A 17684-nucleotide genomic window follows, 5' to 3' on the forward strand; every position below is an offset into this window, starting at 1 on the left:
GGGCTGCTGGCAGAGTATTGGAAGAACTAATGGTGCCGAGAGGAAGTCACTGCTAACATGGTAGTGGGAAGAAACAGCCATGTCTCCTTAATGTTCGCTCCATTCCAATGTGGTTTTTACCCTCCTAGGATCTTTTACTATCACATATGTGCGGCTTCTCACAGTCACAATGATATTTTCTACATCACAGTATGGCGGAAGTATTCGGTCCAAGTGCGATAGCGACCTCAGAGAGTATACACTAAGGTGCGTGCACTAAACACCCGCTATATGCGATGTCAGAACAATTGGTGGGTAAAAATCAAGTCTATAAATTTACACTAATTATATTATATTTATATATATATATATATATATATATATATATATATATATATATATATATATATATATATATATATATATATATATATATATATATATATATATACACACACACACACACATACATACATATATATATATACATACATATACATATATACACACACACACACCCACACACACACATAATATTATATACATGCACCACATTTCTAAACAATTGTCAGAATGCCTGTGGTATACGATTTATCTGGACAGCAGTTTTCTGCTTTGTTCTTGTGCCATGGGGCACAGCAAATATTAGGTCTTACCTTCTTTCCAGCAGGGGTGTTGGTGAGGTTTACTTTTTGCGTTGTACCAGATCAGCTGCCTGCAGCCATCATATGCACAGGAATACTCATCATCCCCAATGCCGTATCCTTCCTACATATTAATGGGACAGACGTTTGTTTACCGATTCATATTGATCTTTTACTTATGAGCAATAGAGGCTTATTGATGTTCAATTTTAATATTTTATACTGAAAGTTGAATACATTCCAAGTGCACCAAACAGAAGGTGAGAAAAGTCTTACAGTTTTTTTCCCTTTACAATTCAGCCAAAGCCTGTTCCCTGCCAGCATCTGCACAGAAGGACCCTTGTTCTCAGAGAAGTAGTTCTTTTGTCGCAGAAGTTCAATATGCCCCCTGCCGAGTCAGGACCAGAGCTTGAGCTTTGATGACTGCAGAGCTATAAGTCTAACTCAGTAGGGTGTGTGCTAGACCACTGCAGTGAGACCACTGCTTCTCTACATAGAAGAAGGGTCCTTCTCTGCAGCTGCTGGCAGGGGGCAGGCTTTTTAGAAAGAAAATTAACTGTAGGACATTGACAGCAGTTAGGTCTTTGCCACATAATTACGAAAGAAGCCTACAACCCAACACACAAGAAAACCAAACTTTGTGACTGATCTCCACTACAAAGACATTGCAATTTTGGTGCAAGAAAGAGGAGACCCTACAGCTCTGTGACATTGCTCAGTGTGGTACCACCAGCATATAATATTAATCTAGTTAAAACTCACCCAACGTAAGCTTAACATTATAATGGTACAAAAATATAAAACCGAACGTCTAAAGAACCATCAGTGTACTTTATCTTTATAGAATTCTCAGCTGTTAGTTAAAAAAAAAAAAAAAAAATACAATACAATACAATACAATACAATACAATACAATACAATATATATATATATATATATATATATATATATATATATATATATATATATATTTATTATACACACACACACACACATACATACATATACACATACACACACAGTAAAACCTTGGATTGCAAGCTTAATTCCTTAATTCGTTCTAGAAACATGCTTGTAATCCAAAGCACTCGTATATCCAAGCAAATTTCCCCATAAGAAATAATGGAAACTCAGATAATTCGTTCCACAAGTCCTTCAGTTTATAGTCTTCTATATACAAAGATTATAGCAATGTTGTGTAACCATAAAATGTCCATCCACAATATGCAGCCTTCCCAAGGGGATTAGAAGCAAAATCTAGCAGAGCTACAGAATATAAGAGAGATGAGAGGCGCCTCTAAGTGTAACAATATGGTTACATTTAATGAAGGTTCAACATTTAGCAACTCACATGGTTGATGATTAAAAATAGGCACACCTAAGTATGCAGGCATCCGGGGTAAAGCTGTCCACATAGAGTCTTCTGAACCACCGACTCTCACCACTGTCAGTCTGCAATCGTGACCGGGAAGAATAGCCTGCAGTAGAGTGATCTGAAAGTGAGGCTTTGAATCACTCGGGGAGTGCAGCGGGGAAGGGATGATGAAGATGGCTGTGCGGAGGATGGTCTATGTGGACAGCTTTACTACAGATGCCTGCATACTTAGATGTGCCTGTTTTAATCATCAACCATGTGAGTTGCTAAATATTGAACCTTCATTAAATGTAACCATATTGCTACACTTTAGAGGCTCCTCTCTTCTTTTTTATACATGACACTACTTGTATATCAAGTCAAAATTTATTTAAAAAATTTGCTTGTCTTGCAAAGCGCTCTCAAACCAAGTTACTCTCAAACCAAGGTTTTACTGTGTGTATATATATTAATTACATTTCCTTTCAAATAAAATTGTGCCTTTTGTTACTTACGTGATTAAGGAATTTACTGTCTTTAGTGGCCCATCCTATCTGCATGACTCCAGAGGTAATGACAGTTACTTCATAGTACCAGACACCAGAGTCTACACAGAACGTGCAGCGAACACTCTCAAATGATGAAGCATCACAGCGGGCCTAGTGCACAGTGAGAAAAAAAAACACATTACGTTATGCACAGCCTGTGGAGAAGAGCAAGTGTATTCCACTTAAAAAGCACTAAATAGATATTAGAGAACTTAACAGTCAATAATAGGATGCTAATCATTTCTTAAAGTTAAACTGAATCTAAGCTGGCTTCAAAACATTACCAATGGTGCATCAGTACTAAAAAATGTAAGCACCTTGTTGTGCCTGCGAGTACCTGTAGGCTAGTGAGTCAGGAACGTGTGCGTTCCCAACACACTCAGACGTGCTGCAGGGTGCCTCAGCTAGCCTCATGTGGTCGGGTGCGGAAAGTTTTTTTTTTTTTTTAAAGGGGTTGGGGGACTTTTTTTTTTTTCACACTTTTGAAATGAATAGTTGCCTAACAGGCGCATGCGTAAACCTTAAGCCCAGTACACACAATCAGCATATTGTACAAAAAAATGCCACTTTCTAAGTGATCGTACAATAATCTGATCATTCGTACACAGCTTTCATCCGAAATCTGAAGGAACAAAACCATTATTCCAGATCGTACAATTTATATCAATTCAGTACAGTGTTCAACCAAAAATACAATACAAATACATGACATTACTTCTGAATGTTTATTCTGTGGTACATTAATTTTAGTAACCCCCTTCATTTTTGATATGAGATTGCAAAAAAAAAAAAAAATAAAAAAAAAAAAACGGATGATCATTCATTTGATAATCTCATCGTGTGTACCAGGCTTTAGTCTTCATATCAATTCCTGCGCGTTTGTGTCGGCTGCTTGCTTCCAAAACCCATGGTACTTCAACTTCCGCCCATATCAAAATTAAAGTGTATTTTACCCAGGAACAAAGTTGAATATATTGCAGCTCATCGTTCTTTAGACATGGTGGTTGCATTATTATTATTTTCTTACTTTTGTTCCCACTATTTTCAACTGATACTCCTGCCAGCAACACACCTTGTCCTGGGGGGGGGGGGCAACGCTCATTGACCACACTGTATCTACGAAGAAGCACAGTTGTCATCTTAGACTGCTTTCCCCTTATGTGGGCTACAGAACACCTCGTCCACTCATTGTCTGCACAGCATAGAGGACGGTATTCTGTAGGTTCACAGACAGAGCTGGGCAGGGCTCATAATACTACTGACATCAGTACAGGACAGGAAGTACAGGAAGTTACAAGCTCACTGGATTTTTGGCAGGGCCAATGTGTCTTACGCCCTTGTTAAACAGATATAATAAACTGCTTTACATGGTATATTTATCAGACTAAATGGGAGCAAATAAGAGAAGTTCAATGTTAGTGTTTTCATGGACTTGAAGTCTTATCCCTTAAAAGTTTGGGCCTTTCACAGCTCTGAGGAGTAAATTTAGACTTGGAGAGAAGTCAAGGACCCATGCACAGTCTGTGTCTATGATCCAAGGGGTAATACAGGATCAATCTGAAGACTAAAATTAGGTAGTCCAAGGTATAACACAGCACTGAAAAGCTATCAAAATAAATTAAGCGCGATTATACAAAAAGAAATCTCTCGCACTCTAATCTCACCTTTACAAAAAATAAATATGCACTTTTTTTATTTTATTATTAGGAGCCTGTAAATCATTGCCGCCCCCCCGGTGATGAGCAGAATGTGGGTATAATGCCAGTCTGTGTAGCTGCCTGCCCTTACTTCCGATATGGGCAGGCATTTGCTGAATGACAGGAAGCTCAATGAACTACCTAGAGCACTATCAGCACCGATTGAGAATTAAAATCTATCAGCTGCCAAGGCTGACGGTAGTTGTAGTTCATTGATTCACAGGGATCTGTGAATGATGGACACGGCCCCCGCAGAGCCCCACACGGCCACGCTCTTTTTGAATTGTGACAGGGGGTGCAGGGAAAAGAGCAGACAGATGCTGAACATGTTATACCCTAAATATGGGTGCAACATGTTCAGAAAGGTGAACTTATTTAACCTCAGCTATATCATGTCCTAAAGGGAACATCAGTCAACTTTTAGAACTATGTAGCTGTTGGGCTTAGTGGATATCAAAACTGGGTGGGTTTAAAAATGTATCACCACAGAAGGTATGGTCATGAATAAAGGTGATTCAAAGTGGACCATCTAGTCTTATTTTGTAATGCAATTTATACTAGTATATGCATGCAATCCAAAAACAAATAGCGCTTTTGATATTCTTATAAGGCTGTGACTATTAATTGTCAGCTTTGCCTCAAGACCTCCCTGTACTAACATTTTTAAAACCTGTAATGGAGGACCTTTGTTCACTTTAATTACAAGTTTATGGTAATGCAAAACCCGCTCAGGCATTTGACTAAAGGCAGGTCAAAAAGGAGGTAAACTGCAGATCAATTGCAGCTGTCAATGAATGATCTCATAAGCGAATAATGAATGAATGAATAAGGACCAATCTCAGAAGAGTCTCAAACTAATGCCAGCGACAAGCCAAAAGCTCATTAACACAGACCCTCAATGTGTAGCAAACACACAGGGGTTGGCTGATCTATATTACAGGATGGCCATTTTCCTGTACAAAGGCTACCTGACTTTCACATTACTGAAGAGAGCAGTGTCTGATGAGCATAGATAAGCAGGTCACTGCCCTGTTATCTGATCTAAAGTCAGACTGACTGACCCAAGAACAGGACTAGGTTTAACAGCTTGGTCTGCTTTCAATGCAAACATTTCTGTAGGAAACTTACAAATCTGAGAAACAATGTTAATAAAGCAAAATGCAAATTCTGCTAGAAGGTAAAGCATGGTATGTATAGATGAAATATGCAAATATACAATAAACTGTCTCTTCTGTAAATCAATAACACTATAGGTCTTCAAGGATTTAGCATGTAACAGAGCAACCCATTTCCCCAATAAACCACTTCAATACTGGGCCCTTTTACCCCCTTCCTGCTTTCAGTGCTGTTGCACTTTGAATGACAATTGTGCGGTCATGCAACACTGTACTCATTTGACATTTTTATCATTTTTTGAGACATAGAACTTTTTATGGTATTTAATCACCATTGGCTTTTTCATTTTTTGCTTAAAAAAAAAAAAAAAAAAATGTTTTTTCTTAGTTTCGGTTATATAATTTCGCACAGCGGTAAAGTTTCTCCTTCAGTGATGCGCGCTGATGATAGGTGCCCTGACGATCAATGTAAATGTCCCCTGTCACACTTGCCGGCTACTAGCTCTGCTCACGCTGTGACAGCGCGTGAGGAAAGGAAAGACGATAACGGACACGTTCGTTTACATGTGATCAGCTGTAATTGGACACATGGTAAAGGGCCACTGTTAGTCCTTTACCACGATCTGTGATCAGCTGTGTCTGAAGGACACAGCAATCACAGAGCTACCAGGATGCATGGTTTTGGGAGGATGTCCATGGACACCCTCTCAGAATGAAAGCCAAGCTGTAGCTGTCTTCCAGCTACAGTGCGCTTCCGAAGTGGTTAAAGAAAATTGGATTGAGAAAGAAGAGAGATCCCTGCTGCTGACCTCTCCCTCAGAAAATGCTATTTCTCTGGTTGTTATGATGATCCAGTGGCTTTGGTCCAGAACATGAATGCAGATGACAAGTTCCGATTTCTTGATCTTTGTATATTTTTCAGTCAGAACAATAGAAACTTAGGAAGCCAGAGAGCCAGGTTAAGTGACATTTTCAGAAGAAGCATTGGCAGCTTGTATATTTCTCTTGGTAAACGTCTCCATTAACTGATACCCATAAGTAAAAATTGATTAACCGCTTCCCAGCTGCCATATAGCAAAAGGACGGCTGGGAAGTGGTTGCTCTATCATGACTGGCCGTCATATGACGTCCAGCAGGATAGACCGCTCTGTGCGCCCCCAGGGGGTGCACAGAGCGGTGATCAGTGGTGCAGTGTGTCACTCTGACTCACCGCATCTCCGATCCCGGTAAAGAGCCTAATGACGTAGGCTCTTTACCATGTGACCAGCTGTGTCCAATCACAGCTGGTCACATAGTAAATAGGAAGTGTCGTTGATCGGCTTTCCTCAGTTCGTGCCTGACAGGTCTATGCTGGTAATCAGAGCATTGATTACCAGTGCAGACCCTTAGGGGATGCCACTAGAGCCACCAGGGATTGCCCACTCTTGGCCACCAAGGATGCACACCCATGGCCACCAGGGATGCCAATCAGGGCTCAGGGACCCTCCTCACCAGAGCTGCCCATAATTGCCATCAGTGCCACCCACCAGTGCCCATCATTGCAATCTATTAGTGCCACCCACCAGTGCTGCATATCAGTGATACACATCAGTACCACATATCAGTGCCCATCAGTGCTGCATATCAGTGCGGCATATTAGTGCCTCCTCATCAGTGCTGTCTTTTTTTTTTCAAACTTTTCGGTCTTTTTTTTATTGGGGAGCAAAAAAGAAAAAAACTTGCAGTGATCAAATACCACCAAAAGAAAGCTATTTGGGTGGAAAAAATGACATAAATTTGGTGTAGGTACAGTGTTGCATGACTGCGCAATTGTCATTTAAAATGCAACAGCGCTAAAAGCTGAAAATTGGCCTGGGCAGGAAGGGGGTGAAAGTGCCCTGTATTGAAGTGGTTAATGATGGTAACTTGGTATACTCTGTTTTGAGGCATGATTTACAGAGACAAGAACTGCCGAACAGAACACTTACTTCTAGTCCATATGGAGAAATTTTGAGGTACTCGCTTACATCATTACTATTAAGCATGGCATTGATTGGTGATAAATCAGCCTTTTCATAAGTTAATTGTCTGCCTTCCTTTAAAACTAAAACAGAAAATGTAATTAGTAAAAACGACAACATGAAACCCCAATACGCATCAGCTGCAACACCCCAGGAAAACATTTGTGAAAACTGGAGCTGTCAAATACCATATCATGCAAAATTCCTTGTTGACCCATCCTGGAGAATGGAAGATAAAACCCAACTCGATGCAAAGGGCAAAAGCTTTTTTTCTTTTGTTAGATCTTTTTACACTCCAGATTTAACATATTAGTCGCATAAACGATTATATAGATGTTCATTTATTTAACAACAAGCTGAAGAATTCAAAGTAATCAATGAGCTACTAAGCCTATCCAACAAATTCTGCAATCAGAATGTTCAATCCAAATTACTTTAATCTAGATTTTCTGTTATCAACCACAACCAGAATCCAGGAAGCATCTCACAGGATCACTGCTAGTTTACTTCCTGAAGTGGGTGCTGTGTAACCTCCCTTTCATTGTTTCCTGTGTCACTACATGTGTCAACCTGAGTAACTATTTAACTAAACACTTTCAACAATCCATGACTATGGCAAAGATCTTGGTAACAACTTTTTTATGTCAGAATTTTAGTACGCAAAAACTAGGAAGCTGCTGTGATTGTTTGTTTTTTTGGGGAATAACTCTCCTGAACAACAAGCAGGTGTTCCCAGATTACCAGATGAACTGGTAATCTACAGTGCTATATGGATAAAATACAGAAGCTATAAAAGCAGGTAGCCTGTGCTCCCTGAATGTATATAAAGGTCTAATTTTCAATTTCGGCTAGAATGTGAGGGCGGCACAGTGGTGTAGTGGTTAGCACATTCACCTAGCAGCAAGAGGGTCGCTGGTTCGAATCCCAACCACGACACTACCTGCCTGGAGTTTGCATGTTCTCCCTGGGCATTTCCTCCGGATACTCCAGTTTCCTCCCACACTCCAAAGACATGCTGGTAGGTTAAATGGATCCTGTATGAAAAAAATAAATAAAATTGGCCCTACTGTGTATGTATGCGAGTTAGGGACCTTAGATTGTAAGCTCCTTGAGGGCAGGGACTGATGTGAATGTATAATGTATATGTAAAGTGTTACGTAAATTGACAGCGCTATACAAGTATCTGAAATAAAAAAAAAAAAAAAATAATAATAAATGTAAGTTTACAAAATGGACAACTTACACAGGTTGTCTAGACTCCACTGGGCACAGAAGCCAACCTGACGCTTTAGAAAGTCACCATTGTTTGTCCAGGTCTCCAACAAAAGAAGACGGTCGCTAATTTGAGACTCTGAAACAGTCATTTTGTTTTCACCTAAAAAAAGAGGCATTAATGTTATTAGAAAGGGACTAAATTAGAATATGGATGTATATAAAAGACCCAAACCACATCTTACTTGTTTGTGAAAACTTTTCCAGTGCAATAAGTGCAAACAGAATGACCATGGGATGAAACCTGAAATTCTAGAAGGTAGAAGTGAAGGTCATTATTATAGTTTGTATACAGAATACAACACTTCATAAATATAAAAAAAAAAAAAAAAAAGAGTAATTCTACACACAACAGATCTCCATTTTGGTCAGAGTGGAAGGGACTTCAATGCCTTGTAGATATTCAACACTGCCTGAGGTTGTGAAGGGAAACCCCCACCACCATCCTCAGCATTTTACTTCTGCTTCTTTTTCTTTTTGATGGTCTAAATGCTTCTAACATGTCTATAGATAGAGATTTAACAGGACGGGCGATTGAGCATTCTTGGGTTGATTTACTAAAACTGGAGAGTGGCTACCGTGCACAACTGCACCAGATCTTGCAATCAGCTTATAGCTCCAGCTTGTTCAATTAAGCTTTGAAAAAAAAAAAAAAAAAAAAACCTGGAAGCAGATTGGTTTCTATGAAGAGCTGCACCAGAGTCCTGGCTCTCAACTTTAGCGAGCCCTGGCTCTCAACTTTAGCAAGCCCAGGAAAATTCTTCCAAAACCTTTAATACCACGACAGTAAGGCTCCTTTCACACTATCCGCCCGTCGGACGGATTCCGTTTTTCTCAGCGGGGGATCGAGCTGCCGATCCCCCGCTTAGCAGCAGGATGATAGCTGTGTCTCCACGCTGTGTGCGGAGACACAGCTGTCAGTTCCCCATGCATCTCTATGGGGGAAATCAGATGGGAACGGACCTTCGGTCCGTTCTCATCCGATCCGATCCGCTGGACGGATGGAAAAAATTGATTTTTGTAAAATCTTACCGTAAAATCCTTTTCTCTTAGCTCATTGACAGACGTAGTCCTCGGTGATGCAGCACCTTCGGGTTATGTTGCCTCCACAGGAGTAGGACTAGACAGGAAATGAAAAATGCTCTGGCCACACCCCAGGGGCAGTCCCCGAGGGTATATCCTCTCTCTCTCTCCGCCACAGCAAATCAGTTATGTCACAAAAGCAGTGCTTAGAGAATTTAACCCAACCCAACTCAAAAACAGAGGGGCGGGTACTACGTCTGTCAATGAGCTAAGAGAAAAGGATTTTACGGTAAGATTTTACAAAAATCCATTTTTCTCTATCGCTCATTGACAGACGTAGTCCTCGGTGATACAGCACCTTCGGGAAGTCCCAGAGCAGTATCACAAATGAGGGGTGGGAAAATGGAAATCAAATCCAAATCTAGAAGGCCCAACCGATGCCAACTAGAAGTTTACAATGCTCATCCTTAATGATGAGACTCAACAAAAAAATTTTCAAACAGAAAAAAACCCTCGAGGTAGACCACCGGTCTCCTCAAATTGCGGCCTGCAAAACCTTGCGGCCAAATGAGGCATCCGCCGATGCCATCACATCAATTTTATAAAATTTTGTAAAGGTATGTACCGACGACCAGGTGGCCGCTTTACATACCTGGACCACTGACGCCTGATGGCGAAAGGCCCAGGAAGTACTGAGCGCTCGAGTGAAGTGCGCCCCAACAGGGAACGGAGGATTCCGACCCTTAATAGAATAAGCCTGTACCACCGTCTGACTGATCCATGTAGATATGGTCGCGGCAGACACAGGCAACCCCCTTCAAGGGCTATCCGTGATCACAAAAAGTGAGTCCGTCTTACGAAAACCACTTTAGGAAGGAAGGATGGATTCGGAAGAAGAACCACCTTATCCCTATGAACCACCAGATCTGGGGAACGACAGGATAATGCGGCCAGTTCTGACACCCTGCGTACAGAAGTAATGGCCACCAAGAAGGCCACCTTCTGGGAATGTAAGCAAGGGAATCTCCCTAATATCTTCAAAGAGAAGTTTCTGAAGAACCGACCACACTAAATTAAGATACCAGGCGGTAAGGGTGCGCACACTGGCGGAGCCAGATGTCGCACCCCCTGGATGAAATTCCGCACCAAGAAATGATTAGCCAAAGGTTTCTTGAAAGAAGATTGCCAACGCCGAAAACCTGACCCTTGATCGTGCTCAAGGATAGTTTCTGCTCAACCCCTTGTTGCAGACAGACCAAAATTCGGGTCACCGAATAGGTCTGTGGGGGAAATCCAATAGATTCACACCATGCAATATAAGACTTCCATGTGCTGGAAGTCGCTTTCCTTGCTTTAACTGGAGGTAGGAATAACTGAAGCTGACACTCCCTTGTCCTTCAGTACCTGGGTCTCAATGGCCAGGCCATTAAACCAGCGACTGTAAAGCAAGATGGAAGATCGGTCCCTGAGACCGCAAATCCTCCCTGAGAGGAAGTCTCCAAGGAGCGTCCGCGACTAGCCTCGCCAAGTCGGCGTACCAGGCTCGACGAGGTCAATCCGGAATTTCCAGAATAACTGGAATTCCCTCCACCTCTATCCTGCGAAGAAGTTCCCGCAGCAACTTGAGAAGATGGAAGGCATGCCGTAGCTGATACTGCCCCCACGGGGCGATCAGCGTTTCTGCTGCGTCCGCTAGAGGATCGTGGCGCGAGCTACAAACCTCCGCACCTTCCTGTTAGGCCAAGGTGCCAACAGATCCACATCCGGGATGTCCCAATGAAGGGACAGCTAGGGAAAAACCTCTGGAAGAGGCCATATGCGATTGGATCTGAATCGGGCTGCTCTAGAGCTGCTCGATCCAGTAAATCAGACAAAATCTGATCGCTCTCAGTTCCGATACCCTTATTGGTAATCTGGATACTATCGGAAGAAATGACTTCCCCTGGTTGAGCATCGGAGACTTCCTGGTCCGCTCGCTCAACCGGATCTGATTGTCCAGGGAATCGGAATTCTGATTCCATTAAAAAAGAATCTCCTTCAGGAGAATTCGGGTATGAGACTGGGTATACGGTACTGCCTCTAAGAAGGCCACCATCAGTCCCAGCCAATTGACGGACAGCAACATCCGAATCGTTGACTGAACCTTCTGGAGTTTCCCAGCAAGGAGAAACTCTCTTGCCCAGGATGTATCCAACCTTAGGCCCAGATAGTTCAGTCTCCTGGTGGGAACCAGGGATGATCTTTGGGAAAGCGAAAAAACGCTGATGTCCTGCGATGATGAGGATATAAAGATAGGCATCCTATATTTCTATGGACGCCAGGAAATCTCTTTGATGCAGGGAGGCCACCACTGTACGGATGGACTCTATTTCTTCCCAAGTCCAGATTTGGACGCACCTTGCCCTCTTTCCTGGGCATTGTGAATAGGTTCGAATAGAACCCCTGAAACCGTTCAATGTTAGAAGGGAAGAATCGCACCGGTGGAAGTGATCGAAACTTGATCCTGTGTCCTCCAGAAACCGGTGAAGACATCCCCCCCCCCCCCACCCCAGAGATGGGTAGGGGCGCATCAGGCTATATTCTTCAGGCTTGGCTGAGCCGGACTCTTTGTTTACCCGACCAGCGCCCTTTGAAACCCCTCTAAAGGGGCTTTGGAGGGTTTCGCCTTATCGCCCGCCCTCGCGGAACGAACAACTCTATATGAGCAGAAAAGGAAGGTCCTCGTTAGTAACGAGGTCTTTTTATCCTAACAGTCTGTGGCAAGACAGCAGGTGGTACCGTCTATCCTATAAAGAGGAATTCCTCAAACGGATAGCACCTAGCCATGCGTTTGGAAATAACAGGGGTTCGTTTCAAAACGACCCCATTTGGGTAAAGGAAAATCCTTCGCCCTTTTGGTAGGCTAACAAGTACCAAAAAGGAATCTCAGTCTCAGCTACCTCTGCCGGTGTAACCTCAAGACTAAAGGTTTCCCGGACGGACACAACTAGTGCATCCACCACTCTTGTGCTATGGCGGAGGCAGAAACGTGCTCCTCACTGCTGAGGAGATATTACCTGAGACAACAGCCCCCTAAGAGGGACCTGCAACTGCATTGACCAGTTCCGAATCCGTATCTGAAGTATCTGATAAACAATAGGGGTAGGCGGGGGTCGCTACTTGACCCCCGTCCCTGACAGGCCACCTCCACCCGGGATACCAAAGACTCCAAAACTGCCGATAATGCATTAAAAACAAGTGGGGTACTGGAGGGTCCTGCGGCCACCTTGAGGGGATCAGGTGGGGATACCTATGCGGCAGGGTCAATGATTATACAAGACACTTGCCAGCGACAAAAAATGACAAAGTAAAAAAAAAAAAAAACTTTTTTTTTTTTGTGTCCCCCAGTCGCAACAGCGCCCCTCAGTGTTACCTGCCTTTTTGGACCCCACAGAGAGAGAGAGACAGACCCCAAGGCTCATCCCTGATGCACAGAAGTTTTCATCAGCTTGCTCAGTGCTTGTCTTGTTTCAGACAGGAAGTCTTTGGCCCTATTTCCTGGGTAAAAGAGGCGGCTCCGCCCCTTAACACGCCTGCCGGCTCCTCCCCCTGGCTCCATGAGGTGTTTGAGTCACCTCAAACATGGCCGCCCCCATGCTGGAGACACGAAGCTACACCAAAATGGCGGCCTCGTGCGATCTACCAGACAATGGCGGCGGCCTGCACAGAATAGCGGCATGTCTGCAGAAGGATCTCGGCCTCACAACCCTTCACCCTCATGGTGGTCAGCGTGGTCGGAGGTACCGGACCCTGGTGGGCCGTATGCGGTCCGTGGCCATCGGGAGGCATCTGCTTAGCTGGAGGAATGATCTGGAATGCAGTATACATGTATAGACATCGCCCTGTGGCTACTGACAGGTAGGATACCTTATACTATCACAGTAAAGTTCTAGTACTGCCACTGACTACAATCATTTACACATTTTTACAATTAGATTGTCAGCTCCCAAACCAAGCCTCCTGGCTTCTTGTACACAAAAATCACACTCAATTAGGGGGATCTGTGACATGTTATAGGATAGAGGGAAGACCCATCCTTACCATTACAGAGAGGGGCCCGCGTTCACCACAAGACCCGTCAGGGGGAAAGGGGGAACATACTACTCACCATACCGGAACCAGGCGGGCGCCAACTCCTGACAGTACCCCTCTCCACCGAGGTAGGAGGGCTGTCGACCAATACGGGCGCCGTGACTCATGGTCTTTGGCGTTTCAGCGAGACGTTTAACTCGCAGGGTCAGTCCCCGTCCAGTGGGACTATGTCGCGGCCGACCCAGCGCGGAGCTATGGCCTGCACGCGCTCGTAGGCTGAACTGGGGTGACCACTGGATCTCAACATCCCGCCCGTCGCCCAGTTCAGCTTTCTTGCTTGAAGATCTCACAGGAACACTGGAGAAAAAAAGCTGTCTTAAAAAATTATTTTCTAAGAAAAAAATCCTGCCAGGACCGAAGATCCCAGCAAGGTATCTAGGTCCTTACTCCTGACTAGACAGAAAAAAACTGATTTGCTGTGGCGGAGAGAGAGAGGCTATACCCTCGGGGACTGCCCCTGGGGTGTGGCCAGAGCATTTTTCATTTCCTGTCTAGTCCTACTCCTGTGGAGGCAACATAACCCGAAGGTGCTGTATCACTGAGGACTACGTCTGTCAATGAGCGATAGAGAAATAGGGTTTCCATCCGTCCAGATTTGACGGATCGGATGTCAGCGGACATGTCTCCACTGACATCCGATCCCCCATAGAGATGCATGGGGGGACCGTTCAGATCCGCCAAAAAAAAAAACGGACAGGCGGATCTGAACGGGGTCCGCCTGTGTGAAAGGGGCCGTTATATAAAAAAAATTTTTTTTTTTTTTTTTTTTTTTTTTACACAATGAATATATGGGAATGCACAAAATGTATTCCCATACTCCTATTATACAAGTAACTTTTTTCCTGCTTTTTATGTCAATCTATCTTGTAGCGAATCATGCATGATTGCAAGGTGGTGCAATAGACAAACATAACATAAAAAGGGTGCGTATAAGAGCCTCAGCCCACATAAACACTAGCAGCGCTAAAGACAGCCTCTGACGAGGTTGAAGGTATATGGCAAAAACAAACAGCCTAACAAAGTAGGGAATTGTTATAAAGCCTTAAAGTTCATAAGTCCATAATATTCTCAGGGTGAAGTCACACGAAAGAATGGGTGCATAGAAAACTCGTTGTGTGATGAAACACAAGACTTCTTTATCGATCACTCAGCAACCATCATATCCTTCACCTCACCGCTGTGCTCCCCCCCCCCCCCTTGAGAGTGGACACGTACCCTTAACGCTAGGGTTTAGCGCTTTATTGAAATAATCCTCCACTTCCGGATGGTGATCCCCTCAGGATTCCACTCCAACTAGTAGGGATATAGGCAGCACCTCCTCCTCTCCTCTCACATAAAAGGGGAACAGATACCCATAGCGTAATATGTACAAACAAGGCTTTATTAAAAAGTTAAAATCACACTCACATGGAATCGGATGGATTTATGCGAACAACATATCTAAGGCACAAAACCCGGTCCTCCCGCTACTGACGTTGTCCCCACTGAGCCACACGGTACGGGTGATCCAGCCACCCTATCTGGAAAATTGGGTGGCCTATCTGGAAGATAGGGTGGCTGGATCACCCGTACCGTGTGGCTCAGTGGGGACAACGTCAGTAGCGGGAGGACCGGGTTTTGTGCCTTGGATATGTTGTTCGCATAAATACATCCGATTCCATGTGAGTGTGATTTTAACTTTTTAATAAAGCCTTGTTTGTACATATTACACTATGGGTATCTGTTCCCCTTTTATGTGAGAGGAGAGGAGGAGGTGCTGCCTATATCCCTACTAGTTGGAGTGGAATCCTGAGGGGATCACCATCCGGAAGTGGAGGATTATTTTAAAAAAGTGGTAAACCCTAGCGTTAAGGGTACGTGTCCACTCTCAAGGGGGGGGGGGGGGGGGGAGCACAGCGGTGAGGTGAAGGATATGATGGTTGCTGAGTGATCGATAAAGAAGTCTTGTGTTTCATCACACAACGAGTTTTCTATGCACCCATTCTTTCGTGTGACTTCACCCTGAGAATATTATGGACTTATGAACTTTAAGGCTTTATAACAATTCCCTACTTTGTTAGGCTGTTTGTTTTTGCCATATACCTTCAACCTCGTCAGAGGCTGTCTTTAGCGCTGCTAGTGTTTATGTGGGCTGAGGCTCTTATACGCACCCTTTTTATGTTATGTCTTGAGTATAGCAGCTGCTTTATTGGTTATATAGGCATATGAATACATCTTGCTGCATTGCTAGATCTATACGTTTTGATCCTAGGAGTATTGCATACACATGAGCGCTGAGTGGGTGGGATAAGGAATACTGTTTCTTTCTTGCTCCTTTTCTATATAATAGACAAACATAGCATGCACCAGGAAGGAGATACATCTGTCCAACTAAGGATCATTTACAACAATAAGAACAAGACAGTAAAATATTACAACAAGTAGGGTCAGGCGACTGACTCCCTAGCATAGTCTACGCTTCTATAGATTTGGGAAACGAAAAAAAAAAAAGAAAAAAAAAAAAAAAAAAAAAGGGCAGTGACCGTAGCATTACACTTGAATGAGGTTGTCACTGTCACATCCTACATCTATATGTATATGTATGGCACATGATGACTACACTGCAATGTAGTTGGGTGATGAAGAATCCTCTACCCACGCACTGCTAGGTATGAGTCATTCAGTATTCAGTTTATGGGCTGCTCCTGAAATCAGTCCCCTCCCGCCCCCAGGCAATCCGAGGGGAAGTGGCAGCAGGTATTTTTGTCAAAACCAGGAACCCGCTCCCCCTCCCGCACAAAAAAGTGCCATTTAGAGAAGAGGAGGCCTTAAAGTGGAACCTCCTCTTTTAGGTGGAGCTCCAATTTAAGTGCATTGTATAAATATTTTGACTGCCATTCCACGTCCTCTGACTATGACTGGCGACTGTACCAGGAGAGATGGACTAGTGGCACTAGGACATAGCAGCTGCAACTTCCAAAATCCCCAGCATATTGCCTGCAACTTCCCATTACATGGGGTCATACTGATGCCTGTACGAAAATGTAAGCTATGAACAGGCAGTAATAATGGGAGCATATTTTATTGGGAGCCTGGAATTAAAATTTAAAATCAACCAATCCGTACAGAAAAGTGGCCAGTGTTGACTTGTATTTGAATAAGTGCAATTTCCAAAGCTGTCATCCTTATGCATCCTTCACTACATGATTTGTCATAAACCGTATTTATTCTTTTCCCAATGGGTTTCTTACAACAAGCTCCTATTGGTCTCTTTTGCTGGCTGCCAGGGCTGTCTCTGCCATTTAGTTTTCCTGCAATGAACCAGCTTAAATAAATTTGCAAGTTAGAATGCCGGGCAGCCATCACAATGTGCAATCTCATGTACGTCCAATATGGTGCCTTCATAAGTCAACAGCAATAAAAAAAATAAAAAGCAACAAACTTACCAAACTTTCTAACAAATACTCTAATATCCCTGGACTCAGTAGAGAGATGCTGGCAGGGCCTGGAAGAAAACAGCAAGTGTTATAAGAAAAAAAATAGTTCTGGGACTTGTAGTCCCTAGACAGTTCAGGAGACAAAAGGCTTTATACCCTTATGAATATATGTAACGCTAGCCCTATTTAATCCACTTACAAGATGACAACATATTATTGCTTCGATGAATGGCTATTCAAACTAAAAGTAAGATTTTGGACTATGGAAGGAAACATTTTGAGAAAATACATATCGCCAGTGGGAACTGAACCACGGAACCCAGCAGTAGAGTATAACCTGTATTAACATTTATTCAAATATTTTCTATAATCTATGGCAGGGATTTACCTTTTCATTGGATCAGTGAGCATTAGCAGGAATTCGGTTTGTAAAAAGGTAGCATTCAGAGAGATTTATTATCATGATATGAAATAAATTGCCCTAAGGCACATACTCAAGCTCTTA

At 43.2% G+C, this 17684-nt stretch overlaps 1 protein-coding gene across 1 annotated transcript in view; it reads right to left on the reverse strand.

The window, feature by feature from the left end:
- The window catches only part of RSPRY1 (ring finger and SPRY domain containing 1), a 58481-nt gene that overhangs the window by 23233 nt on the left and 17564 nt on the right, over window positions 1–17684 (reverse strand). Inside the window, exons 5-10 of the mRNA XM_082270131.1 lie at window positions 17189–17247; window positions 8795–8861; window positions 8581–8712; window positions 7305–7420; window positions 2493–2636; window positions 636–747 (exon numbers count right to left, since the gene is read on the reverse strand). Coding sequence (XP_082126257.1) covers window positions 636–747; window positions 2493–2636; window positions 7305–7420; window positions 8581–8712; window positions 8795–8861; window positions 17189–17247 — 630 coding nt within the window. The remainder of the gene's footprint in view (window positions 1–635; window positions 748–2492; window positions 2637–7304; window positions 7421–8580; window positions 8713–8794; window positions 8862–17188; window positions 17248–17684) is intronic.

This window comes from Pelophylax lessonae, assembly GCF_965119305.1.
Source record: "Pelophylax lessonae genome assembly, chromosome: 10".
NCBI lineage: Eukaryota > Metazoa > Chordata > Amphibia > Anura > Ranidae > Pelophylax > Pelophylax lessonae.